Source organism: Panthera uncia, chromosome D1 (genome assembly GCF_023721935.1).
Source record: "Panthera uncia isolate 11264 chromosome D1, Puncia_PCG_1.0, whole genome shotgun sequence".
Classification (NCBI taxonomy): domain Eukaryota; kingdom Metazoa; phylum Chordata; class Mammalia; order Carnivora; family Felidae; genus Panthera; species Panthera uncia.
The window spans coordinates 65715203-65743018 of record NC_064808.1 but is presented as its reverse complement, the minus strand read 5'-3'; the positions used below and the strand labels follow the sequence as shown (position 1 = coordinate 65743018).

The 27816-nt window shown below is 35.1% G+C and overlaps 1 protein-coding gene across 1 annotated transcript in view; it reads left to right on the top strand.

Moving 5' to 3' along the window:
- The window catches only part of LOC125914681 (disks large homolog 1-like), a 37735-nt gene extending 10460 nt beyond the window's left edge, over nucleotides 1-27275 (top strand). The window contains exons 2-4 of the mRNA XM_049620237.1: nucleotides 6059-6190; nucleotides 21424-21471; nucleotides 26260-27275. Of these exons, the coding sequence (XP_049476194.1) occupies nucleotides 6059-6190; nucleotides 21424-21471; nucleotides 26260-26285 (206 nt within the window). The 3' untranslated portion in view covers nucleotides 26286-27275. The remainder of the gene's footprint in view (nucleotides 1-6058; nucleotides 6191-21423; nucleotides 21472-26259) is intronic.
- Nucleotides 27276-27816: the final 541 nt, after the last annotated feature.

Here is a 27816-nt window from a genome sequence, read left to right as displayed (position 1 = left end):
ATTGATGCCAAAATAATTTATAAACCTTCCAATATTTACAAAATGATTACAATCTTTAGATCTGCTCTAAATCTGGCCAGACATTTTTTCCATAATTCAAATTCCAAGTTTTATTTCTTTTTTCATTGTCTTTTTCTAGTTTGCTGCAACTGGAATGATGCATATTTCAATATTCAGCTGAAGGTGAAATTTGCTATTGTCTTTTCTTTCTGTTTATTACTACTTAACCTTGCAATTTCCACATTGGTCTCTTCAACAGTTCTATAGAAAATGTGAAAACATGTCTATCTGAAAGGTAGCAATAAAAATTCACCACTTTAGGGGCGCTTGGGTGGCTCAGTCAGTTAAGCATCCGACTTCGACTTTGGCTCAGGTCATGATCTTGCAGTCTGTGAGTTTGAGCCCTGCATCGGGCTCTTGTGCAGACAGCTCAGAGCGTGGAGCCTGCTTTGGATTCTGTGTCTCCCTTTGCCTCTGCCCCTCCCCCACTCGTGCTCTGTCTCTTTCTCTCTCTCAAAAAATAAATAAACACTAAAAAAAAGTTCACTACTTTATGTAATATCTTTTTGTTTCCACAGGGGAAATATACTATAAATAGGTGTTTGTTGAATTATATTGAAACAGTTTTTGGGGGGTGGGTGGGTAGGAGGAGTAATTATACTGAGAACAATTACAGAAAGAAGAAACACTATGATTTTTTCCTAGTAAGTTAGGTATCAGTGTGGCATAATATTAAAAGTTGGCTTTGGTGCCAGCCAGATCAGGATTTGAATCCTGGTTTCAGTACTTACTGGTTGTGTAGCCTTGAATAAGTTATTTCATTTCTCTCACTTGACATATCTTCATTTGAAAAATATGTATATTAGTATTTCTTAGGATTCTTGTGAATATTGAAAAGGTGATCTATGCAGAATGCTTAGCATTGCTGAACAAAAACTAGAATCTTAGTAATAAAATGACACCTTTGTTGTATCGCCTTGAATTGTAAATTGTATTTTATTTTTTTAAGTTTATTTATTTATTTATTTTAAGAGACAGAGAGAGAACATGCATGGGTCTGTGCATGAGTGGGGATGGGGTAGAGAGAGAGGGGGAGAGAATCCAAAGCCTGTGCAGAGCCCGATGCTGGGCTCAATCTGACGAACCGTGAGATCATGACCTGAGCCAAAATCAAGAGTCAGATGTTTAACTGTCAGCCACCCACGCTCCCCTGAAGTGTAAATTTTAATACTAAAAAGTTTCGTTCTAAAGATCTGGCACAAGGTGACTTTTCTATTAGCATTTATCATTTTATTATTTTCATATGAATATCCTTAATTTATAAAATAACAAAAAACAATAATAAGAATTAAGCATATATAAATATTTCCTAATAAAATATTTTTATTTGCTAGTAAACATGTGTCATAAGTAATAATAAAAAATTATTACTGCAGTGTTGCCTGTATTTACTTAAAATGGTATAAGAAAAAGAAAACCTAGTTGTTCTTACTTGTTTTAAGTGATATTTATCACACTGTAGTTAAAGTGCTCTTTCTAAAGCTTTAAAAAATGGTCATGCTCATCTTCACTTAAAAATCTTCCAGGGTTGGGGTACCTGGGTGGCTCAGTTGGTTAAGCATCTGACTCTTGATTTTGGCTCAGGCCATGATCACAGCATCGTGAGATCGAGCCCCATGTTGGGCTCTGCACTGAACATGGAGCCTGCTTCAGATTCTCTCTCTCCCTATCACTCTACGCCTCCCTCTCAAAATAAATGAATAAACATTAAAAAAAAAGTTCTTCCATGGCTTGTTATTCCTCCTTGGGTATAAGGACAAATTTTACATGGTCTCTATTGGCATCAGCTTCTTTCCTCCCATGGCACCTGGTACCTCATCATAGCATTATTACACTCTATTTTAATCTTTTACTTTGTTGGAATTTCCTATTTAATTATCTTTACTTTCAGACAAAAATCTCTAAGTGCAGAATATTGCCCATTTTGTTTAATATTGAGTTTCCAGTGTCTGGAACATAGCTAGATACTCAAAAATGGAACTTAATTCTAGTAAGAAAGAACTTATTATTTTGATCTACCAGACTTTTAAAGGTAGGGCCATTTATATGTTATTTATTTATGTTATGAACAATTTTTATGTTAATTGCATGCTTGTGAAAATTAGTTATTCAACATTTAACACTAGATTTTGAAATTCACCCAAACAATTTATGTCTGATTGACCAAGTTCTTTTCTTTTTTTTTTTTTTTTTTTTTATAGCAATTTACTCAATTCTATTCTGAAGGATTAAGGGTAGTATTGTGGAGAGAACACTATACTTGCAATCAAAAGCTTTAACATTAAGCTCCAAATATGTTATTTAGTAGCTCTGTGCTCTTGGACAAGCTACTATGGATTTCAGTTTCCTATATATTAGACCTGATATGACTTCTTAGTGGTGAGAATCAGATAAAATTCATGTAGAAGTTCTTTTTGAGCTATAAAAAATTTTGCATAGATTTACGTAAAGGAATTTCATTATTCTAACTGCTCTGCTCTTAAAGATTTGTGTATTAAGTTCACCTTTTCTCCTACTATACTTTCATCATAATTTTCTTAACACCATATATTCTGTAATTTGTCCATTTTTAAGTTGTGGCAAATAATTTTATGTGTCATATTTTATTTTTTTTAAAAGCTCATTTGTTAGCACTATTGCCATTCACTGTTTCAAATTTAAATTACCTGTCCCAAATTATTTATAACTTCTGGAAATGCTATTCTTAAACCAAGAAGTTGAACCTTAATTAGCTGACACATGATTACCTACAATTGCAATTATGTAACAGTCACTATGTCCTTTGCATTGCATTGCATTGCATATTTCCTGCAAAAATTTTTATTTTGCAAAATTATTCCCCACTCTCCATTTCTTCTTGTGTCTGCCTTCAGGTAGTCCAAATGTAGTTTCATTCTTCCAGGAGATGGTGGAGTCCTATGAAGATAGATTTCTTTTAATGAAGAAAATAGGAGAAGAGAATTGTGGTCATTATACTGGCAATTCAGGTGAAAAATTCTCCACTTCTAACTGGTTATTTGAATGTCAATTAAAATATTAGTGCTGATTGGATAATTATCTCAATTTTCTACTTTATCCAACTTGTCAACATCTGGCTAGGGGTTTTTGTCTCATAAAACAGGATCCTTGTCATCTTGTCTTTTTTATTTTTTTGCTTTATGTTTTCATCTTTTCACAGGTATCTAGTTTTAGGTTACCCTGGATATTATGCTGTCATTATTCAGAAATAAGAATTTCAGTAGAGTGAGCTAAAGGGCATAATGGAATTGACACAAGAAGGTGATCATTACTGATAACCAAAAGAAGAAAAAAGGTCAGCCATAATTCCAGCACTAGATGCTGGCATGCAAAAGTCTAAGGGAAACTTGACCATATTTGACCATTTGTTTTTCTTATATTCTAGCATCTTATTTTATGTGTCAGGTTTTTTCTCATACAGAGATGAGAAGCATAATAAGCTTTATTGGTTTAGAGAACATCTAGCTGCTTTGAATCAATACAGTGTCTTCCCTGGGTAGTTATTCAGTAAATATGTGTTGAATGAATTAGTTGAAGTCCTCTTATCTAACAAATTATATTTATAGATGTGATTATGGAAATGCTGTTGATACCTTTTTTTAATGTATCATTAAATTCAAAATTCATTTTAAATGAGTTTTATTCACAAGAATAAAAGATCAGAGTAAGAGAATACCTACAAAAATGACACAAAGCTAAAAAAGAGCTTAAAAATATAATTGTAAAAAAAAGGAAAAAAAAAGATGCCTAAGTTTAAGTACATTTTCAAAGACTACCTAACAAATGAAGGGATGAAAAAGACTAAAGCTTGAAATCTGGAGCCCAAAGATAAGTAGAAGTACTGAGGAAGGTATATTATAATTATGGTAGTGTTGATTACTTACATTAGTGGTTAAGAATGAATTAGAGTATGAGATCAATAAGCTACTATCATTTCAGGGAAACAGCTGATTTTTTAACTGTTGTCAAAATGTGCATTCAAATATTGCTTCTTGACTCAAAGAGTTAAAATATTTTATTGGGCAAAGTATGAAAGCATTTAAAAAATCAAAATTCTGTGCAAATGTACTAGCATATGTTTATGCTTTGTTTTAAAATTGGAGAGGGCTCCCTGTGCATCAACATTCATTTTTATTTATAACCTTTTTAGGTGACAAACTAATTACATGACATCCGTCTCCACTCATGACTGCCTATTGAAATTCTCCCTTCTTTCAATGGAGTAAGCTTAAGATTTGCTATGTTATAGAGGAAAATTTGGGAAGACCTCACTGATACGGTGGTATAGGAGCAGAGATATGGAAGTGAAGGAACAAGCTTTATGGATATCTGAAGGAAGAATAATTAGGCAGAATAGTAGGTATAGGGACCCTGGGGTAGGAGAGTTCTTAGTATATGTGAGAATGAGCAGAGACCACTGTGGTTGGAGTAGACTGAGCAAGGGGAGAGGAGTAATGGCTGAAATCAGTGAGGTAGTCTTCAGCTAAGTGAGATGGGGAATCACTGGAAGATTTGAATTGGGGATGACATTATCTGGCTTATGATCTTTCTGGCTGCTGTGTTCAGAAAAGTCTGCAGGAAGGCAAAGGTGGTAGCATGTAGGTTGGTAGGAGGTTATTGCAATAATGCAGGGGGTAGTAGATATTGGTGCACCAGGTGGTAGTACGAGCAAATGATAGTGGTGGTATTTGATGTTAGAGCCAACAGAATTCACTGATGGATTATATGTAGAGAATTAGAAAAGGAGAACAACAAATGACTCCAAGGATTCTGGCCTGAAAAATTGGAAGGATGAGAGAGAACAACTGCAGGAGAAGCAGTAAAGGTAGATAAGATCTGGAGTTCAGTTTTGACAAGTTAAGTTTGAGATGCTCACTAGACATCCAAATGGAAATGTTGAGTGTACAGTTTAATATGAGACTGGAATTCAAGGGGAAATGCCTGAGCTATAAATATAAACATGGGAGTCTTAAGGGTTCCGATAATATTTAAAGCCAGGAGACTTGCTAAAGTTACCTATGGAATGAGAATAGAGAGGAGTCTCCAGATGTTTAGAGGCTTGAGGAATGAGAAGGAACCAGAGAAAGCGAACAAAGGGCAGCCATAATATAGGAGGAAAAGCCAGAAGATAGTGCTACCTTGGAAGCATTGGTGTGCTGGAATGGGCTCACGTCAGTTTGTAAGAGCCTACTGTTACATTTTTAACACATTTGTAAACTGGTTTAAATGCAGCCGTCTGAACATTAAGTTATGTAAACTTACATTAAATGAATTATGTTAAAAATAAAAGTAATAAATACTCAAAACTCATCACTTCCTAATATTTTTCTACATTTTGATACTACATATGTTCTTGAGGTTATTTGCATCTATTGTATCTGTATGGTGGGAAAGCTCTGTGATCAGTTCCCGGGTCTGCATTCAGTTAAGTCATGTGGGTATCTTGAAATTGGCCATGGTGGGAATATTTACACCTCGGATATTGCAAACGCTACAAATCAGGGCTCGATTTATTGTTCTGCTAAAAAAGTGATAAAGAAAATGTTAATAACGCAAGTGCAAGTTAAAAGCATATTATGTCTCTATCTGTTACACTGTGATTAGCATAGACATTGAGGAAGTATTTGTCCACTACTAAAAAATTATTTGATTCAGCAAAGAAATCACAAAATTGATGAAGGAGTGAGTGGAGGTTTATAACATAAGCCATCTTTGTTGTTTCATTTTTATCTTATTAATGTAACAAAAAAAATCAACCAACATTTATGTTGAAACTACATTTATCAATTACAACCCTAAATTGGCTCTGATGAGAAGAATTGGGCAAAAATCAATAAAAATATTCTTGAGAATCTATTGATTATATGGAATTTATAATGAAAAGTTATGCATCTTCTTATTACTTGTACATTTCATGTTATATATTAGGTTCCTATTTTTCCAGGACTATAAGACAGAATTTTAAAATCATGTTTTTCAGATACTGACCGAGCTTTATCATTACTGGAAGAATACTGCAAAAAATTAAGGAAACCAGAGGAACAGCAGTTGAAAAATGCTGTTAAAAAGGTGATGGGTATCTTTAGAAGCAGCTTATTCCAAGCTCTGCTAGGTATGTATTAAAAAGTTATCATTATAATGGTCAGAATTGGGCTTAATAGTTTGAGTAACGTGGTCAAAGAACCTAATGTTAACCAAACTTAAACTGGAATAATTTTCCATGATAGTGGAGGAAAAGATTTGTGTTTTCTGTTTTTTTTTTCTTTTCCTTATTTAAGGCTAACCTAAAAAAAAACTGTTAAAAAGTAGGAAAAATAGAGTAGTTATTAAAAATATAAATATTTAAAGAATGATTTGTATAGGAAGGGAAGTTTACACGGGAAGAAACCTGAGTGGTTTGTTGCCAAAAAACTGACAACAAATGCTGGAGAAGGAACCTACCTCCCTCTAGAGAAGGAACAGGCTATATAGCATGAAACATAATGGGTCATTTCTACTCAGCCTCTTAGTTGTACTTTTATTCTCTTAAAACAAAAGTTAAAATACTCTTTTCATCTTTTGCTTCTCTTATGAAAGTTTTTAATCCATATTTAAAATTCTATTGATGAAGATCTCAGTGCTTTGGAACTTTTGTCAATTTGTTATGAATTTAACCACATAATGTCAATCTTAGTTTAATCTCTAATGTGTTAAAGATTGTGTGGCTTATGTATGTGTGTCTTTATATGTGTATGTTTTGCATTTATGCAGGTAACTTTTCATTCTTGGCATAATATTTTAATAGTTAAAATAAACTAGCAAAAGATATAAACAAACAAAAACTAACTTTAATCAACTAACTAAACAATTAAAAAAATCCACTCAATTATACTGTATTTTACTATGCTTAAACAGTACATTTTACAGAAATAACTGAGTCTACTACATATTCCCATTATTTTTTCAGGTCTGGTAGTGATGGATGTAAAATCTAAAAGTGATGGATGTAAAACCCATGTGGATTAATTTTGAAAACATTTTATGTATGTTTTTATTTTGTCTACCCTTACGGACAAAAACCCCAGCCTTATGGTGTGAATGTAATTTAAAAAACCATTAAATTTTGAAAATCTAAAATTCAGCTATTGAATAAAAATAGAAGTAGAAAGCTTTATAGGATTATTTTGCCTGTGGATTAATTTCTTTAAAATATTTTTTTGTGGCTGGTAAGAATTAATGACACAAATAACTATAATCATCTTAGTGGTATTCAATAAAAACAACTCTAAATGGAGTCTTACAGAATTTAAATTAATCCTGCCATTAGAGAATAGTATTTTGGAGAACATTTTTAAACCACAAATTTCTCAATTAAAAATTAATAGTTTCATCTAGTTGATAACTAGTAAAGGTTATTAACTGAATGGCAGTATCTCTAAGTAGATTTGTATGATGTGCTTAGTTGACTCTGGCCAAGTGTTTTGAGAATTTGAATTTTTGAGAACTTGATTTAGGAAGAGTATTGTTAGATGCTTTAGATACTTTTACTATGCTTTGGTAATGTCGCCATTTGGTATCACAATATTATATGGGGAATAAAAGGGCAAACGAATGACAAAGAATTATGTTTTGCCATTGTTTTGGGTGAGTGATAAATATCTTGGCAAAAAGCCTATAGCATAGTTTGAATTTCTCTAATAAAATGAAAGGCAACAATAATCTGTAAAAAGCTGTTATATAAGTAATCCTGGTGTTCAGCTTGGAATGGATAGATTTGCTTTGGCTAGTCTTTAAAAGTCATTTTGGGATAAACCAGACTGCAAAGATTGGAGCAACATTATGCAACAAAACATAATTTTCATTTCAGTTCTATATGGGTTGATAACTGATAACTAATTTTATTATTATTGAATGCTTGAGTGTTTCACTGTGTATTTTCTTTAAGGACTCAAAAGAAGAAAAACCAGGTAGCCCTCTGCATCCTGAAGGGGATTATATCATTATAAAAGGATAAGTAGGGAGTTATTGATAAATAGAGCATTGTTGATGGTCTGTAACTTTCTGTTTGAACTGGCTACCTCCTACCCTACCCTCCTCTTTTTTTCTGTTACAAGTAATGGAAATAGTGGCTTCACCTGTTCTTCTGAAAGTCAGACAGCCAGTACATTGAAATAATACCTTTCATGAATCTCAGTTAAATAGAGAAAGGAATCATAATGCAGAAAACCCAGCACAAGTGGGTAGTGAAGTAAAATATTATTATTTCAAGATGGACTGTAATGTTTACGTATCACCAGAAAACCAAGCCTTCTCTCGACAGATGAAAAGCATCACTTCAAAAATGAATACTAGTCTCCTTTTGTGGTCCTTCCATCATATGCTTTAAAAAAAAATCCCACACGCTACTATGTCTTAGATGGTATTATCTGTGAGTACAGAATTCTGTCTACATAATTTTGGCCATTATTATAGTGCATGAAAGCATTTTACAAGTGGGTTCTGTGTGTGGTGGAAGGCGGTGACAAAGGTATTGTTTTTTAATTTTTAAAATAATAACTTTATCAGATTATGAAAGCAATATGTTTATTCTTTAAAAATTTTTAAAATAAAGTCAAAGTAGAATATAAAATCCTATGGTAAGAGACATTCCTTTTATTGTAAATAGCAGGATATATGCTAAATGTAGACAATGATCAACTGTTTGATTAACTTTCTACCTCCTTGAGTTTCGGTATACTTTGTTTTAATTTTCCATCTATCAATAACTGATAGTGGAAAAACTCACTTAAACTTTAAAAAAGTTAGTAATTAGTGTTCATTAATGTAGAAAAAAGAAAAATCCTTTAAACAACAATGTGCTAGGAGCTGCACATTTAGATGTTGGGCTTAGGGTGACATCTTGTGGTAAAACTAAGGTAAAAGTTTTGTCCAATGATAATCACAGTTTTATATGATTACATTATTAGCTCTACAGATTTTGAATATAAGTAAATTGGATTTCTGTGATATTTTACAAATTAATTTAGGTATATTTTATTTAGTTTAAAACATTCAGTTTTTCCAGCTACTCTATTAGGTTATTTATTCTTCATTTAGGTGATGAAGGAGCAATATGGAAATGTTTTTATTATTTTGATACTTCTCTTCCAGATGCTATTTGAATATTTAAAGATTTCCATTACCACTATAATTATTTGCAAGAAACATTTTAATAATATAATGGGTCAGTTCATTCTCAGATATGTACCTCAAATGTCCTTTGCTTTTATACCTTATTGAAAAATTTTTTATTCTTTATTTATTACTCATACAATTATGGATAGAACTATGCATATATACTTAATGAGTTTCAGCCCCTTTAAAATCTTATTAACCTTTTGATCTGATTTTATTTCCTCTTATTTCACTGCAGTGTGTGAGGGGGTCTTTTGGGGAAATATTTAGAAGAGAATGGACAGTAAAGTGCTATTTTCCTTAAAACCTTGCCAGTAGCAACATCTTAGAAAAGTGCTTATCCCTTGCATGTCAGATTTTGTGTTATAGTAGAATACTTTTCATGTCCATAAATCTTAGCATAGAACCTTATGGATTCATAGGGGTAATACAGTAGATATACTACATGTTGGGATATACTGCATATTGGAATATACAGTAGATATACTACTATTTTGGGATTTATCACCTCCTTGTTGAAGCCTTCTGTCATATCCCTACTTGATAGTAACCTTAACCAGCCCTTTTATTATGGCTTGTAGCATTTTTTTTCAGATTACTGTAAAGCATTTATTATATTGCCTTATGAATACACTGAATATATTTCTGTCCCCTTAGTAGACTGTGAGTAGTTTGAGAGTTGAAGTTATATGTAAGTTATATGGGGATACTTTGTATCCCCAGTATATTGACTCTAATAAGAGAAGGCCTTCAATAAATTTTATTTATTCATTTACTCAATAGTTATTTTTAAAATTCCTGTTATGTATTAGAAATTGTGCTAGGCAATGGGGATACAACAATAAACTATAAAGGAGAGGATAGTCCTTGCCCTTATGGATAAATGAGAACGATCAAGTAGGGAAAAGAGGCATTAGGTATGTAGATAGTTGATTATTTAAATGTAGTGATGGCAAGTACTCAATACAAAATGTAGTGTTTTTCCAATATAGTAATTCCAATATAATGTTTTTTTTTCAAAATAACATCTTTGTGAAAGCATCCTGGCTATTTTGCTCCTAATTATTCATTGTAATGTGTAATTTTTGCCACCTGCTCATAAGGTAGTCAAAGAATTTTTTTATTACAGATTATAATTTATTACAGATTTATTACAGATATAATATTACAGATTATTATACAGATTATAATTTTATTACAGTAATTATATAATCCACATGGTTATATGAATTTGGAAAAACTTGGCTCTAATCCCCCAAAGCAGAGGTTCTCAAAGCATGGTTCTTGGATCAGCAGCATCAGCATCACCTGGAAACTTGGTTAGCATTGTAAATTCTTGGGCCTTACTCCATACCTACTGAATCAGAAACTCTGGAAGTAGTGCTCAGTAAATAGTGTTTTAATAAGCCTTTCAGGTGATTCTGAGGCATGCTAAACTTTGAGAACATATGTTCAAAATGATTAGGTATTTGGCCACTCAAGGAAAGTAATATAGCACATGAATATTATTAATACATTTGGTAAGATACGACCGTGTCATTTCTTTATTCTTGGGTTTTACAAAGATTTGATTTGATCCGTAACAAATATAATGAGCTATTATTCTAGGATATATTTTGAGCACCTTAAGAACCTATAAGTTAATGAATATAATTATGGCATCTAATTTTCTTTTTAAAGTACAATAGTATATCTGAAACTGATTTTTTTTTCTTTTGGATACTTAATGGTAGTGTCTACCTATGAGGCTATGGATAGAGAACAGCAAAGCTACACTGAGATGTTGCTATTGCACACGCAAGGCTCACTAGTATGTGCTTGCTGACAGTTACAGATTTAATGAGGTGCTCCAGTAAAATATATAAATTGCTATATGTCAACACCTTTAAATAAGTCTTGACTGGTCAAAGCAGTACATGTTAGATTCCTAGATACTTTAAGTTCTACTCTTCTGCCTACTTCTGCTTACACAGGTATTTCAGTTATTGCAATTGAGTAATAATAATTAATGAAGTATTTATGAAGTGTTTAATTTACATGGACATATGCAATTGGTATTACTAACGACAAAATCCTTTCCCTTAAGGAGGTTAAGGTCAATTGGGAAGGTAATATTCACATATATACAAACAAGTACAAGACAGGATATAAATCAAGGACTAAACTCTGAAGGCTAGGCCAAGCTGCTGTAGGAGTTTAGAGAAGCATGGGATCATGGTACATTGGTGTTGGTAGGAAAGCTCTTATATAAAATGTAAACTTGAGCTGGGTCTTGATGATAGGATTTGGGTAAGAAGAGGATAGAAAAGGACATTTTTTCCATCCATCCATTCATTCAAAAGATATTTACTGAACATTGTGCTTGGCATTGTGATATATACTGGGGAGACAAGCTTTAAACAAAATTGCATAGTTATGTTTACAATTATGGTAAATGATACAAAGGACAAGGAGAGGGTGCTATGAAAAGAGGCTTAACGTTTGCAGTGGAATCGGGGAAAGCTTTCTTAGGGAATTGGTATTTGAGGTGATGAAAATTATACTGATTCATGGAGGTCAGAAGGAGAGCGAGGAAACAGATGTGACGAGAACAAGGGTTCTTATGTTATTTATGTTTATAAATACATTTATGTTTTTAAAATGTCTAGGAATTAGATAAAGCATCACATTAAACTTAAGTCTCTTCCAAAGGCTTATTTAAATTTGAAGGTAAACTTGGACAAACAGGAGTGGTAATGTAAAATGTGGCCCAAACAATCCTTATTATAGCCCTTTGTTAAACTGTCATATACTGAGTGTGATTAGTTGTGTGTTTCATGTCACATGGAATCAAGTATATCTTAAGTTAAATTTGACACTTCACATTAGATACCATCAAAAGAGTTGGATGCTATTCTTGGCTCTGGACTCTGTATCTTTGCTGGAGAATTTATGTCACCAGATGGCACTATTTAACAAAATTTATGTACTTTGGATGCTTATAAGGCTGGTTGTTTCTAAATGAAACAATTTTATTTGTGCTATAGCTGAAATAGGAAAAATTAATTTATTTTGATGGCATGTGAGACTTCTCTACAGAGGAAGGTAGTGAAACCCTAAAACTTTGAGAACATGAAAGGATTTGGGTGATTTCTGCTTAAGTACAGAATAAATAAGAATTTGGTAATGATCACTGTCACTGATCTATGGCAGGTGGCAAAAAAGCAGAACACTATAGGTTTGCCCATCTAGGTTTTCCCAAAGCTATTGTAATAATATTATGAATATTTTAACCTTGAATTTAACTTTCAGATGTAGGGATTTGATATGCATGATAAAAACATAGAGAAAATTCTATAAGATTATTTTAGGAATAGGCCTTTCTAGATGTCTTGAAATATTATGATAATAATATATTAATTTTTTTCAATAGAGCATATGATCTTTTGAACTATAGAACTAAAAAAATTAATAGAACATGATGTAGATGTTTTTTTCTTAGTGTAAAGGTTCATCTCAAGGAAATAATTATTTGTTACTTTCTTGGTTAAAAATTTCCTTAACACTTTTCTTACCTTTAAGCAGAATTAGTCACTTTCTTCCTTATGTTTCTGTATTTGTTCATGTTTCTGGTGCAGCAGATATTACATTGTATTACTGTTAATTGATTACATGTTAGTTTCCCTCATGTAAGCTGTGAGCTTCTTGAATGCAGGGACTGATTCTAATTCAGTGTGTAGCACATGTCTGATATGGAATATTCTGTCATTAAATTTCTTTCATTTGACAAAATACATTTTGAACCCCTGCTATCTAAGAGATACTGTATCAGGCTCTGAGAATTTAGTGACAAGAGACATGTGAACCTATTTTCATAGAGTACGTAATCTGCTAAGAGAGACAGACATTAAACAAGTACTATAGTGATAAGTAGTTTGAAATAAAAGTTATTTGGATTAACCAGTAAAATCATAAGGAATTACTTAACTGGTCAAATTCATGTTAGTGTATTGTGTTTGTTTAAAAATATTTATTCTTTTAAAAAATATATTATTTTTTACATTTATTTATTTATTTTTGAGAGAGAGAAAGAGATAGTGAGCAACCAGGGGAGGGACAGAGAGAGAGGGAGAGAGAGAATCCTAGGCAGGCTCCATGCTATCAGCACAGAGCCTGATGTGGAGTTTGGACTCATGAACTGTGAGATCATGACCTGAGCTGAAATCAAGAGTCAGACACTTAACCGACAGAGCCACCCAGGTGCCCCTAAAAATGTTTATTCTTAAAAAACAAACAAACAAACATTTATTTATTTATTTATTTATTTATTATTTATTATTTAAGTAATCTCTACACCCAGTGTGGGGCTTGAACTCATGACCTTGAGTTCAAAAGTCACATGCTCTGCCAACTGAGCCAGCCAGGTACCCATTAAAAACGTTTAAATACTGTTTATTAATTAAAACCTCCTAGTCGTATCTATTATCGTTATAAATTCCAACTTCTCACCTGTAAGGTTCCCCATCTCCTCTGCCTATGTCTCATCTCATCTCTTCTCTACTCACTACATTCCAGCCACATGGCCTTCTCTCTGTTCCTAAATGCTGTTCATGACGTTTTCACATGCTTTTCTTTTGTTTGGAGTACATTTCTACCTAAATCTTTGCCTTATTGGCTTATATCATTATTTAGGTCTCAGTGCCTCTAAAGTGCCTTTCTACCTCACTTCCCATTTCCACCCCACCCCCAAGTCATACCTATCACATTACTTTTTTTTATTTTTGGGACTGTGTGGATCACTATGAGAAATTTTGTTTATGTGTTTTTTTCATGAGTCTCTCCACTAAAATGTAGATTTGATAAGAGCAGCCATCTTGCCTCTCTTATTCATTGCTGTATCTGTTATATTAGCTTAGTGCCTAACACATATTAGCCATTAAATAAATATTTATTAAATGAATGATGAATAAGTGAGTGTTGCTGCATGCCTGGTACTATGTTAGATTCTTGCTTAAGTTAGAAATGTACTCATTTGAAAGGAGTAGAAAGCTTATGTAAGTAGGGTTTTACTTTTTACTACATAGTAGGAAATCTGAAGGTAGGCAGTTGCTGGCATTGGGTCAGCATCTCAGGAAAGTTCTGGTCAATGTCTTTGCTGGGTGGAAATTGTAATATGTCCTTAGGGAGAAATGTAGGAGTATAGTGCCAGTAGAACCCAAGGCAAGTGTTGTCAGCCAGGTTGAGCACTTGGGAGCTTTGTCATGAGCTGACTGCATGAGCGGCCATCAGTATGCTCAAAGACCATATGGACAGGGACATTGCCTCAGGACCAGAGGAGCAGAGAACAGCATTTAAATCCAGTGAATACAACCTATTTCTACCCCCAAGAGTATGATGGCTATGATGGCAGATAAACTGTATGCCCCCTCCAGAATTGTTTACTCACATATAGCTGGGCATTATTTTAGAGATAAGCAGAATGATGGGTAGACTATAGGGATTTAGGGTTTCTGAGGCAGCTGGATAAGCCACGGACACAGTAAAGATCTATACAATTTGCTTGCACATCCATGGTGTAGTGTATGTTTTACACGAGACTCCATTATATTGAACATAGCTCTCAATGTAGATTCTAACTTCATACTCTTTTCAAATTTGGGATTGAGTGTTGAAAAAGATTAATCACAAGAAGGAGCAATGGGAAAGGAATTATTTGACAAGAATATGATAGGAAAGTCTTCCCTTTCATCCTGTTAGTTCTGGTTTCTGGCAAAAATAGACATGGTGTAAAATGAAGTGCATTGATCTACTTAAGTTTGTTTACATGAATTGGTCCTAAGAGTTGCTTAAGAAAACACTTATCCCCTACATTATTTGCTGCTCAGAAGCCTTGGAACTTCTTACACTATATTAGGAATTCTAAACATTCTAGTAATAACCTACAGATACACTATGCAGCATAAATTTCCCTGATTTCTAGTTTCTGCGTCCCTGGGTTCTACTTTATATTCATTTTCCAGTTTGCTGTCAAAATAATAAACCTTCACGAAACCATAAAATTAGCATTCTCTTTGTAGGCTATATGTATATATGCAAATTGAGTCATCAAATGTACCTAGAACCACAAAACTCCATTGGGCATGGCATTTCTTACAAATGCCTTGATCACAAATCCCTAGAATTTTAAGGCACTTTTAATTAAGCTCACAGAAACAAATTATACAGAATATTAAACAATACTTTCACAAAAACCTTGAGTTATAAAAATAAGCCACTTAAAAATTAATAATTTCTTCAGAAATAAGCTTCATGCTTTAGAAATAGTTTCTGCAAAAGTTTCTTGAAGAAGAGTTTAAGAGCTCTTCAACTGATCAAAATAGGACAATAATTATAAATATGAAGGTGAGTTTTAGATTTCATCAATTGAGATAATTGGTGCATGAACAAAACTTGATTATTTTAGGTGCAGAGCTCCATTATAAATTTTCAGGATACATGTTTACATTTTTCTGCCATTTTTCTCATAAAATCTAATTTTTAAAACTTTCTAGAATGGGAGGGGCACCTGGGTGGCTCAGTCGGTTAAGCAACTTTGGCTCAGGTCATGATCTCACAGTTTGTGAGTTCAAGTCCCACATCGGGCTCTGTGCTGACAGCTCAGAGCCTGGAGCTTGTTTTGGATTCTGTGCCTCTCTCTCTCTCTGCCTGTCCCCTGCTTGCATTCTGTCTCTCTTTCTCAAAAACGAACATTAAACAAACAAACAAACAAACAAACAAACCTCTCTAGAAGGGAGCCCCTGGAAATTTGGGAAATTAAACATATTTAACAGCTCTCTGTAAGTACTAAACCAATTTTGGTGCAGGATACTTCCATTTCTCAAGTTTGAGTATTTATAATTGTAACATGGAAGGAGGTGAGCTAATGACTTTATTTATAAAAATGGATAATTATGGAGAGGAATAGTGACTCTGCATATTGAATGAGCATTGTAGAAAATAGACAGTAATGCCTGATACACAGCAGAGCCAATCACTGAGACAAGGATTTCCTTGTATGAAGCAAAGAAAGAGTTTATTTGAGAGATAGTCATACGAGGACATAGGAGGCTGGCTCAAATTTGTCTCCCCTGATGGAGATTAGAACAAATTTTTGTAATCCTAGGGATTGAAAAGGACAGGGAAATTTATCACTATTCATGAAGAAATATGGGACATGCATACTGAGCAAATATATATAACAGTCATCCCATGTTCATTTTGAGGTGCAGACTTAACATTAAAATGAAGCAAAATTTGGCTCCTGCCATTAGGAGGTCATTTTCAGGACCAAGGGAGGGGCTGTGGGCATGCTCAGAGCTGATATAAAGTATATGGGATCTTAGACTTGTCATCTCTGGTAAGGAATGCAGAGTTTTGCTTGTTCATAGGATGGAACCATATTGGTGGCTTTCATTTCTGTCAGGCCAGGTCTCTGTGGAGACCGCTATTGGATTTTTTAGTGGTGTCTGAAAAGAAACAATAGGTGATTAAGAAGAAACAGGTCTCTGAAAACCAAGTTTTAAATTTTCTGTTAGTCTTAACCTTATTAACCCTATGGAGCACTGCTTTAGTAATAGTCTGCGATAATTTTATACTTTCAAATTTGAAATATTATCATTATTTTGGCTTTGTGGACAATCTATTCCTTGGATGAGTTCTTTGATTTCCTTTTTAGCAATAATCTCTTCTTTTATCACATGTCAGCCACTTACTCTTATGTTTTATTTTACATCTTATCATTATTTAATAACCATGTCCCTCTAAAATCTCCACTCTGACCACCACTCATCACCTTTTTTGATCCTGTTCATTTCTATATTTCCCTTATCATCTTTCTTTGATCCCATAAGCACTGCTAAATGATCAGTGCTATATATTTTCATGATCTGTAGCTACCATAAGTCCTCATGTCTCTTCTTACCCAGCTTAGAATACATGATTCATTGCTATAATTAACCATTTGCATACATCTTCAATTTCTTTGTTATTCCTGCCATCTGCTGGCAAAATCCAACCTGTGGTTAACCCAATCTCTGTCTCTTCCATGCCTGCACCAATGCAGCCAAATGTAGCTGAAGAAATATACACAATCTTGTTAACTGATTTCACTTTAAATTTATGACCAGAAAGCTTTTTTTTTCTTGGACAGTTCACTTTCTTGTTTTTGTAGGGAACATTTCATAACCTCTTTCTCCTCAAATATAATACACTTCACATTCTGCAACATTATCGTCTGATTTTTTTTTACTGAGACAATAAAAACAGTCAAAAGAGAACTTCCTTATATTTTTACCAGTTAGTCTACTAACCTACCTATATCTGTATCCATATATTCTGCCTTCCCTTTTATTAAAGTGGATTACCTGTCCCTCTTTTTATCTAAGGCCAAATCCTCCTGTTGGATAGAGTATCAAGTCAAGAGTCCTAGAAGGTAACAGAAAGCTTTCTCAAAGAGAATTTATTGAAGGATCTGTTTACAAAGACAGGGTGCCTGAGTGGCTCACTTGGTTGAGTGTCCAACTTTGGCTCAGGTTATGATCTTGCAGTTCATGAGTTTGAGTCCCATGTCGGGGTCTGTGCTGACAGCTCAGAGCCTAGAGCCTGCTTCAGATTCTGTGTTTCCCTCACTTTCTGCCCCTCCCCTGCTCTCTCTCTCTCTCTCTCTCTCTCTCACACAGAAATAAACATGTAAAAAAAAAAACACACACACACACACACAAAGATATGGGCAGAGTTATGGGAACTATCCAGGGATGGAAACACTTGGGGAATAAGAATAGTGGGAACCTGGGGTGCCTGGGTGGCTCAGTCGGTTGAGTGACTGACTTCGGCTCAGGTCATGATCTCATAGTTTGTGAGTTCGAACCCCGCGTCAGGCTCTGTGCTGACAGCTCGGAGCCTGGAGCCTGCTTCCGATTCTGGGTCTCCCTCTCTCTCTGCCCCTCCCCCTCTCATGCTCTGTCTCTCTCTGTCTCAGAAATAAATAAACATAAAATAAAAATAAAAAAAAATTAAAAAAAAAAAAAGAATAGTGGGAACCTGAAGGAGCAGGAAGAGCAAGCTATCACTGTAACACAGAGAGCTATAACCAATGGAGGGGCTGTCTGTTAGAAACTATGGCTTTAGCCGAAGAGGAGCCAAACCGTGGCCCCAAAAGGAGAGAGCTGGAGAAATAAACATCCAAACCCCTCTCTCCTCCCTACCCTGATCTTCGGCTTGTGCCTCCCATTAGTGGACTTGAACTGGAAGCCAGAGGGCAATAGAGCCAGATGACATAGTTTGTTGAGGTCAGCCTCCTAGGAATAGAGCAGGGTGAATAAAAGGAAAAACATGATCTGGAAAGGCAAATGGAGCAGATTCATGACAGTTCTATCCTGGTTTTCCTCATTTACTTAAAGAATATGCTACTGTAAATATTCTTTGTCTCTTTGCAATTAATTCACCTTCCTATTAAATTATGCCTGTTAGCACATAAACATCTTTTCTTGAAAAAGATTTGTTTGAATGTTTTATTATTTATTTTTGAGAGAGAAAGAGAGAGCAAGCAGGGGAGGGGCAGAGAGAGAGGGAAACACAGTAAACATCTCTTCTCAAAAGAAGAGTTTGGAGTAAGGGTTAAGAGGATAGTTGTGTTTATATCTTGGTTCCTCTGCCACTTTCTGTTTGTATGGTCTGGACAAGTTTCAGAACCACTCTGTGTCCCAATTTTTCAATCTGTAACATGGGGGTGATAATAAAAGTGCCCATTTTGTAGGGTTGTCATGAGGATAAATAAGCTAATACATGTATTGCATTTCAATCAATGCCAATCAAATACATAATAAGTATTTGCTACTATTGTCATCTTCAAAATCTATTCTCTTCATTGTCACTTCCCTTCACCTTGTCTTCTGGTTTCTGTCTGCATTAGGCCAGTGGAAGATACTAACAGATCAGAAGAAAGAGAGAAAAGACAGGTTGGGTTATTTATTCTTCTGGCCCCTTTTCTTCTGGGCCATGATTTAGCAGTGAGTGCATTCTTCTACATAAGGCAACAGTTTTTGTATGTAGGCCTTTTCGCTTTTCACTAATCCCTTTAAGAGCAAAGTTTATGATAAGAATTGTTTATATTCGTACCCAACACTTCTTTATCTCCCATTTTCTCTTGAAGCTACTCCAGATTAGGCTGTTGTTCTCTCCACCCTAAAGAGATTGTAGTTGTCTGGGTTATTGTGATATTGTGATTTATAAGAAATATGTGTTTGGTCATATATATTTCTCATTTGTATGGTCTTCATTCTTTGTTCTGAACCCACAGGGCCTAAAATCCTTAGAATTTCCTTCCATAAGAGCAATAAAGGTGTCTTTTGTTATGTTAATCAGATTACTTTTGCAAAGCCATTAGGTAACTCAAGGCTGAGGGAGGAGCTTGTTGACAGGAGAACCAACTCTGTGATTGGAGGAATGGAACTTTCAACTCCCCTTCCCCCACTTTAGGAGAAGGAAGAGGAGTTAGAGATTGAATTCCATTGCTAGTGATCAATGATTTAATGAGTCATGCCTACGTAAGGAAGCCCCCATGAAAACCCAAAAGGACAGGGTTAGGAGATCTTCCAGGTTGGGAAACTTGTGGAGATTTGTGGGGAGTGGTGCTCCTGGAGAGGGCATAGAAGCTCAGCATATTGTCTCTATACCTTGCCCTCATATATCTTTTTAGTCTGTTCCTGAATTATATCCTTTTATAATAAACCTGTGATCTCGTAAGGGAAATGATTCTCTGAGTTCTGTAAGTCTCTCTAGCAAATTAATGGAATGTGAGAAGGACGTGAACCTTCAATATGTAGTTGGTGGGTTAAGAGCACAAGTAACAGCCTGGGCTTGCCACTGGCTCTGAAGTGGGTTGGGTGGGGCAGGTAGTAGCAGTCTGGTAGGACTGAGCCCTTAATCTGTGGAATTCCACGCTATCTCTGGGTAGATATTATCAGAATTTATTTTAATTCTCATTACCCTAAGTGTAATGTGACTCCTGCCTCTCCCACCAGTTTTATTAACACTGTCAGCATTGCTCACTCCTGTCCAATACTGTTGGGCCTGAACTTTTCCTTGAACTGGCTTTCTACTTCAAGGCATTTGTACTTGCTGTTTTCTCTGTCTGCAAATGTTTGCCTACTTTCTCACTTACTCAAGTACCTGTCTACTTGTCACCTCCTCAGACCTCTCTAGGGCACTCTGTCCAAAATAGACACCCTTTACCCATTGCTCGTTTTTGCTTACTCTATTTGACTCTTCTTTATTGTACTTATTAATATGTATTTTCTTGTGCTATATATTTGTGGTCTTTTCCTCCCATCTTTAATGTAATCTTGAGGGCAAGGACTTTGTTGTCCTGTTCATTTTTCTAATCCCAACACTTAATAGAGTTCATGGAATATAATAGGAGCTAATATAATTTGGTGAATGAGGGAAAAGCTAATTTACTACTGATGGTCAACTTTTAGATTTTGGCAAGGTAACTGCATTAATACTTTTTTTGTTTTTGCTTTTTCTATAAAATCAAAATCATTGGAATCTTAGATGAACAATGTTGAAAAATATATTCATTTATAAAGGGCTCTTGTGTTTGCAATATTTTATAGTTAATACAGTGAGAATTTTGCATTTATTTTCAGGGTCTTTGTGCCAAGAGCTCGGGGCATTGAAGAATGTGATTTATGAGGTCAGGAAAGTACATTAGGTTAATTATTCTACTGCATTGCCAAGCAATCTCTTGGTGTTTGATGCTATGAAATGATCAAAACAGCATCATTTAAAATTGGTAGGCCTATTAAACATGCAAATTTTACTTGTTTACATGTCCTGTTCCTTTTTGAGGTTATTGCTGATAATATATATATATATATATATATATATATATATATATATATATATAATACTATGCAGTGCTTTGAAAATTTAACAGAATAAAAATACGGATCTGTTAATAATATGAGTTAACTTCTAGTGTTTAAGGCAGAAGTGTTCTTAGATATCTTTTTTCTTTTACATACTTGAAACTTTCTCTTGAAATTCTTGATTGCATCTCGGATGTTTTGAGAAATTTAAAACTACTGCTTAAAAATGTATTTTTACTGATATAACTATTCTTTATGATGTATTTACCTATGCTTTTAATTCATTTATATGTTAATTTAACAGATATTTATGGAGCAGCTATGATGTGTCAAACACTGATAAAGATGCTGGGTATGTATCAGTGAACAAGATAGATATGGAATTTATATGTCATGGAGTTTATAGTTAAGTGGAGGGGTATCAGCAATATACAAACATATGATATGGAAAAGAATAAGGCAAGGAAGGGGAATAGAGAGTACCATGGAGTGGGGAGAAGGACTGATATTTTAAGAGTAGTTAGTGTGGTCCTGTCTAAGAAGACATTTGAGTAGACTTGAGAGAGCTGAAGGGCTGAATTATGTGGCTATTTGTGGAGGAAAGAGCGAGTGCAAAGGTCCTAAGGAGAGTGCATGTGTAGGTTATTCCAGAAATAATAGGAATCCAGCGTGATGGACTCAATCACTCGATTGAGAGACAGTAGTAGGAAATGAGCTTGGTTATGGTAGGAGGACAGATTATGTAGGGATTTATTAGTCATTATAAATACTTTAATTTTTATTATGGATTATCTAGGAAACTGTTGGTGGTTTTGAGAAGAATAATATGGTCTGAATTATGTCTGGAATGACCAACTTCACATTGTTAAAATTGACTGAAAGGATGCAAAGAAGAAAATGGAGAGATGAGTTAGGAGTTCATTGTAATATTCCAGGTAGAGATGATTATGGTTTATTTATCTATTTTTTTAAAAGTTTATTTATTTTGAGAGAGAGAGAGAGAGAGCACCTGTGTGAGCTGGGTAGCAGCAGAGAGAGAGGGAGAGAGAGAGAATCCAAAGCAGGCTCTGTACCATCAGTGCAGATGAAACGCCCAGAGTCTAAGAGACCCCCAAAAATGAACCACCAGAGTCCAGAGTCAAAGCTAAGCAGCAAGGGTCATTTATTGCAGGTTCGAACCTGGACCTCTGCGCCCCCGTTGCCGGTGACGCCAAGAGGCCCTGAGAGAGGTTTTTACACCCCTTTTATAGACAGGTACAAACAAGTCATGGGGAAATCAGGAATTTTCCACAGTTACAGAGCTGTGATTGGTTGGTGTTTAAAGTTGGACACTTAACAGTATTCGATTGGTTCCTGCCTTTAGGTCAGACCACAACCGGGGGTACGGGTATCACAATGATTGATCAGGAATACACAGATGTGCCAGGCAACAATGATTGATCAGGAGTACACGGATGTGCCAAGTAACAATGGTTGATCAGGAATATACAGATGTGCCAGGCAACAATGATTGATCAGGAATACATGGGCACGCCAAGCAATTGTACAGAAGCGGAACAAGCTGGTTAAGCTTGGTTAGGTTTCAGTTTCCTGTAACTTAAGCTTTTAAGTTTCAATTTTCTCAGGCCTCTCACAGAGCCTGATGTGGGGTTCCATCTCATGAACTGTGAGATCATGATGTGATCCAAAATGAAGAGTCGGATGCTTAACCGACTGAGCCATCCAGGCACCCTGAGACAATTGTGGTTTAGATTAGGGTGTGACAGCAGTGAGAGTGGTGAGAAGTGCTTAGATTCTAGATTTTGAAGGTAGAGCCAATGGGATTTACTAATAGATTGGATTTCAGGATTGAGAAAAATAGAGTAAAGAGGACTATTTTTTTTTTTTTTTTTTACCCTGAGCATCTGGAAATATTGCATTCCCATTTTCAGAGATGGGGAAGTCTAGTAAAGCAGCATATTTAGGGCAGGGGTGGAAGATCAGGCATTTAGTTTTGGAAGTGTGAAATTTGAAATAGCCATGTGGATATGTTAAATATACAGTTGGATATAGAAATCTGGGAGATATCAAGGATTGAAGCTTAAATTTAGGAAAACTTAGAGTATTAATGTTTTTTAAAACCACGAGACTGGAGGGAGAAGCAAGAGGTCGTGATATGCACAGTACTATGAAAATATTTATTAAATTCTCTGAGGCTGATAGTGTTCATAATTGATGTTGAAATTATTTTCTTGCTAAATGTTGTGCAAAAATCTTCATTAAAGTTTCATATAGAAACCAGTTACTTAGTTGGATACAGCACAGCTTTTAACTGGCTTTTATCTTTTTAAAGTCAAAATAATTTATTTCCTAACTTCTTAAAAGTGTCAATTACTAGGTAAAAAATTTATTCTAACTGGCCTGAGTTCTAATTTCTATAAATAGTAGCATTATGGGATTCAATTTCAAATTTAAAAGAGGTCATGCTTATTTAATCATTTTAAGAATTTACCTGATTAATTAATATACCAATACTTGACTTTTAAACCTTCTGGAATTGATTTATCAAGATCATTTCTAATGTGACAGAGATTAAGTCTAGAAATAGATGACCCTGGGACTTAGAGTTCTTGGTTGAGAATGACCAATGCCATGCAATTGAAGTAGAAAAGGGATTTATTGAGAGGATGTAAGATACTTTATAAAAACTGCAGGAAGGCTGGAAATCAGACTCAGAGAATAGACAGGAGCCAAAAATTACAAAGCATAGTCAAGATTTCCCCACAGAAAAAGAGTTCTAATGATGCTGATCTTTTACCATTACCAGTGTCTACTAGCTACCACACCACACTTCTGGATTGTGGCTTCCTAACATTCATCACTGGGCCTTACACTCTTGATTCTACCACAGTCATCATGAATTATTTTTTACTTTCCCAGCACTGTTAGTCATTCTGTGAAGATTAAATGCCTAGGTCAAGAAATATGATGTAAATATCACTGTGACATAGTAAGAAATGTATATATTTGGTCTCTGCTGCCCCCCCCCCCTTTTTGGGGACACAGTTTCTAAAATTCTTGGAATCTACAAAAATGTTTTTGTGTATGCTAATGAGATGACAGGTAGCTGGACTCCTGGATAGCCTCAGGATGGGGGCTGGTTGCCAAGGGAAGCAATGGAGTGATTAGAAAGTTGAGTCTTTCATCCCTGCTCCTTGAAGTCTAGGAGCAGAGAGAGACTGGAGATAGAGTTCAGTCACCAACGGTTAATGATTTAATCAGCCTTGCCTATGTAAAGTAGCCTTCATAAAAAAAACCTAAGGTGGTTCCAAGAGCTTCTGGATTGGTGAACACATGGAGGTACTGGAAAGGTAGTGTGTCTGGAGAGGACATGGGAGACCTCTTTCTTTCCCCCAAATTTTGCTCTATGCATCTCTTGATGTGACTGTTCCTGAGTTGTATCCTTTTATAATAAACCAGTAATCTAGTAAGTAAACTTTTCCTGAGTTCTGTGAGCTGTTCTAGAAAATTATTGAACCTGAGGAAGGGGCTGTAGAAATCTCTAATTTATAACTGGTTGCTCAGAAGCACAGATGACAACCTAGACTGGGGATTAAGATCTGAAGTCAGGATGGATGGCATTGTGGCACTGAGCCCTTCACTGATGGGATCTGATGCTGACTTTAGGCAGATATTGTTAGAATGGATTTGAATTGTAGGACACCCAGTTGGTGTCCACAGAGAATGGGAAAGTTGCTTGGTGTGAGAAACTCCTATGTACTTGGAGTTCAGAAGTATTTAAATAGTGTAGAGTGTTGAGATAAGAGACATTTTTTTTTTTTTCTTACCATGCCACTCAGTATGTTGAAAATGGTCTAAAGATTGCTTGTGGAAGTGGATGTTGTCAGGGTTGGAGCTTGTGAGTTATAGTGAAGTGGTAAAAGCAGGGCTGTTTGAAATCAGAAATGTGGTGTCTGTCCTGATTGGATGGGAGCCCTTAAAGTGTGGGGCAAACTGACTGACGGGCTAGTGGTGCAGGCGGTGAAAGGATCCAGCCAAGGTAGAACAAAGGAGATAGAAGTTTATTGAACACACTGCAAGGGAGCAGTGGGCAGGACAGCAAAGGAGAGACTGTTTGCAGTGAGGCAGTGGGTGGGAGCTGAATTTAAAGGAGGAAGGTGAGGAGGTATGGGGACATACAGAATTTTCCTGTTTTTGGTAATTGTGCCTGGTTGTAAATAGCCCATTGGTCTGTTACGGCCTATGGATAATTTGAAGTGGGTCGCCTGACAGGCCTGTCTGTATTCAGCCAGGTGGTCACTGTGGACCCTTTTTCCTTGATCAAGTTTCCATTGCTCCAGCCTCTTGTCTCAAAACGGCCTCTACAAGAAAGTTGTAATGTTAGATGTGGATGAATGTGACTCATAACACATGCAGTGAATTGAGGCAGCTCACAGATGTTCACATTGTGTGTATATATGCATTTTGTGTATTTCTAAGAAGCTTGTTTCAGTTAGAGGCACTTTCTTTCATTCTCCTCATGTTTCTTGCAGAGAAAATTGTAGTGAGCTTCCCAAAAGGAACTCTTGAAAAGGGACTTGCGTATAATATAACTTCATGGTTGTGCAAAGAAAGCTAGATACATAGGGAACAAGGAGGAAAATATAGAAATTGAGACAAAAGAAGGAGAATAAATAAACTATAACTGGCAAAAATGTGGGAATTTTTTTAAAGGTGGGCTTTTAAAAAATATTTATTTATTTTGAGACAGTGAATGAATGCAAGTTGGGGAGGGGCAGATAAAAGAGCAAGAGAGAGAATCCCAAGCAGGCTCTGTGTTGTCACTACAAAGCCCAATGCAGGGTTTGATCTCACGAACCATGAGATCATGACTTGAGCCAAAATCAAGAGTCAGGTGCTCAACTAACTGAGCCACCCAAGTGCCCCAAGGTGGAACTTTTTGAAGAAAAAAGATTTAATACATTTTGAGTTCTGAAAGGGAAGATTTTATTATTATTTTCGTTTTCTCACTGTGTTTCTGGCACAGATCACAGAATAGTTTCCATTGTTGAGTACTATATGCAAGGTGTTATTTTGAGCTATTTATGTAACTTATTGATAATTCTTACAACAATGTTCAATAATTATTATCATTTTCCAGATTTGATGCAAGCTATAAAACTCTAGATCTGAGAAGCTCACTGAATCCACAGCAGGATATACACAAGGAAAATCACACCAAGGCACATTATAATTAAATTGCTGAAAACAGTGATAAAGAGAAAATCCTAAGAGTAGCCAGAGAAACAAAGACACAGACATCTTGTCAGGAACTATGTAAGCAGAAGGACAGTGCAATGACATCTTAAAATTGATAAAAGGAAAAAAACTGTCACCCTAGACTTCTTTATCCAATAGAAGCATCCTTCAAAAATGAAGACAAAATAAATATATGTTTCAGACAAAACATATTTTGGGAAAATTGATTATAGGCAGATTTGTACTACAAGAAATGTCAAGGAAAATTCTTTAAGAGGAAGACAAGTGATAGGAGATTGAAATTTGGATGTGTGCTAATAAATTAAAAAAAAATTAAAATATTAAATGAGTGGGCAAAAATAAAAAATTTACCCCCTATTTCAAAAATTTAAAAGATAATTATCTAAAGCAAAAATTATAATATCTAGTAGGATATATAATAACAATAGTAAGGAAGGAAATGGAATTATACCACTGTAAGACTTATACTATGCCTGAAGTGGCATAATAACATTTGCAGGTAGACCATGGTAAAGATCTTCATTATAAAACTTAGGACAATCACTAAAAGAATAAAACAAAGGGATATAGCTAATAAACCAACTGTGGAGATAAAGTAGAATTCTAAAAAGTACTTAGGGAATCAAAAAGAGGTAAAAAGATGGTTTAGAAAACAGGTCAAACAAAACAAATAGCAAGATGGTAGATTTAAATGCAAACAATCAGATTGCCAGCCAGGCAAAAAATGAAAAATTTTACTATGTGCTATCTATAAGAAGTCCGCTTTAGATATAGATTCACAGGTTAAAAGTAAAAACAAGTGTTAGACACTAATCATAAGAAAGATAGAATGGCTTTCAATTTAAGGCAATTTAGGGATCAGGACAAGGTATATTACCTGGGGTTAACAGAGGTATCTCATAATGATAAATGGGCCAATTCAAGGAAACATAACTTTAAATAGGTAGGCAACTGTTAGAAGAGCTTCAGAATTTGTGAATCAGAAACGGAAAGGAAATGTTGACAAATTATTTCAGTAAGAGATTTCTAAAATCATTTTCAGTAATTGTTAGAACAAGCAGAAAAATCTGTAGATCTAGAAACATCTATGGAAAAACCTATAGCTGGAAGAATGGTGACTTAAGGAACTCTAAAAATTCATGTCTCCATAAAAAGTGAAAAAAACTGGCACAACGTTTCAGAAATCAACTTTTTGAGAACTCCAGAAATTAATCAAAAGCTTACAGTGATGTGGCTTTTTATTTTTTTTTTTGAGAGAGAGAGAGGGCACAAGTGAGCGAGGGTGAGAGAGAGAAAGAGAGAGAGAGAGAGAGAGACAAGCAGGGCTCACCCGAAGCAGGGTTTGTGTTTCCCCGAAGTTGGGCTCATGCTCACCTGAAGTGGGGCTTGTGTTCACCTGATGTGGGATTCAAACTCACGAACTGTGGGATCATGACCA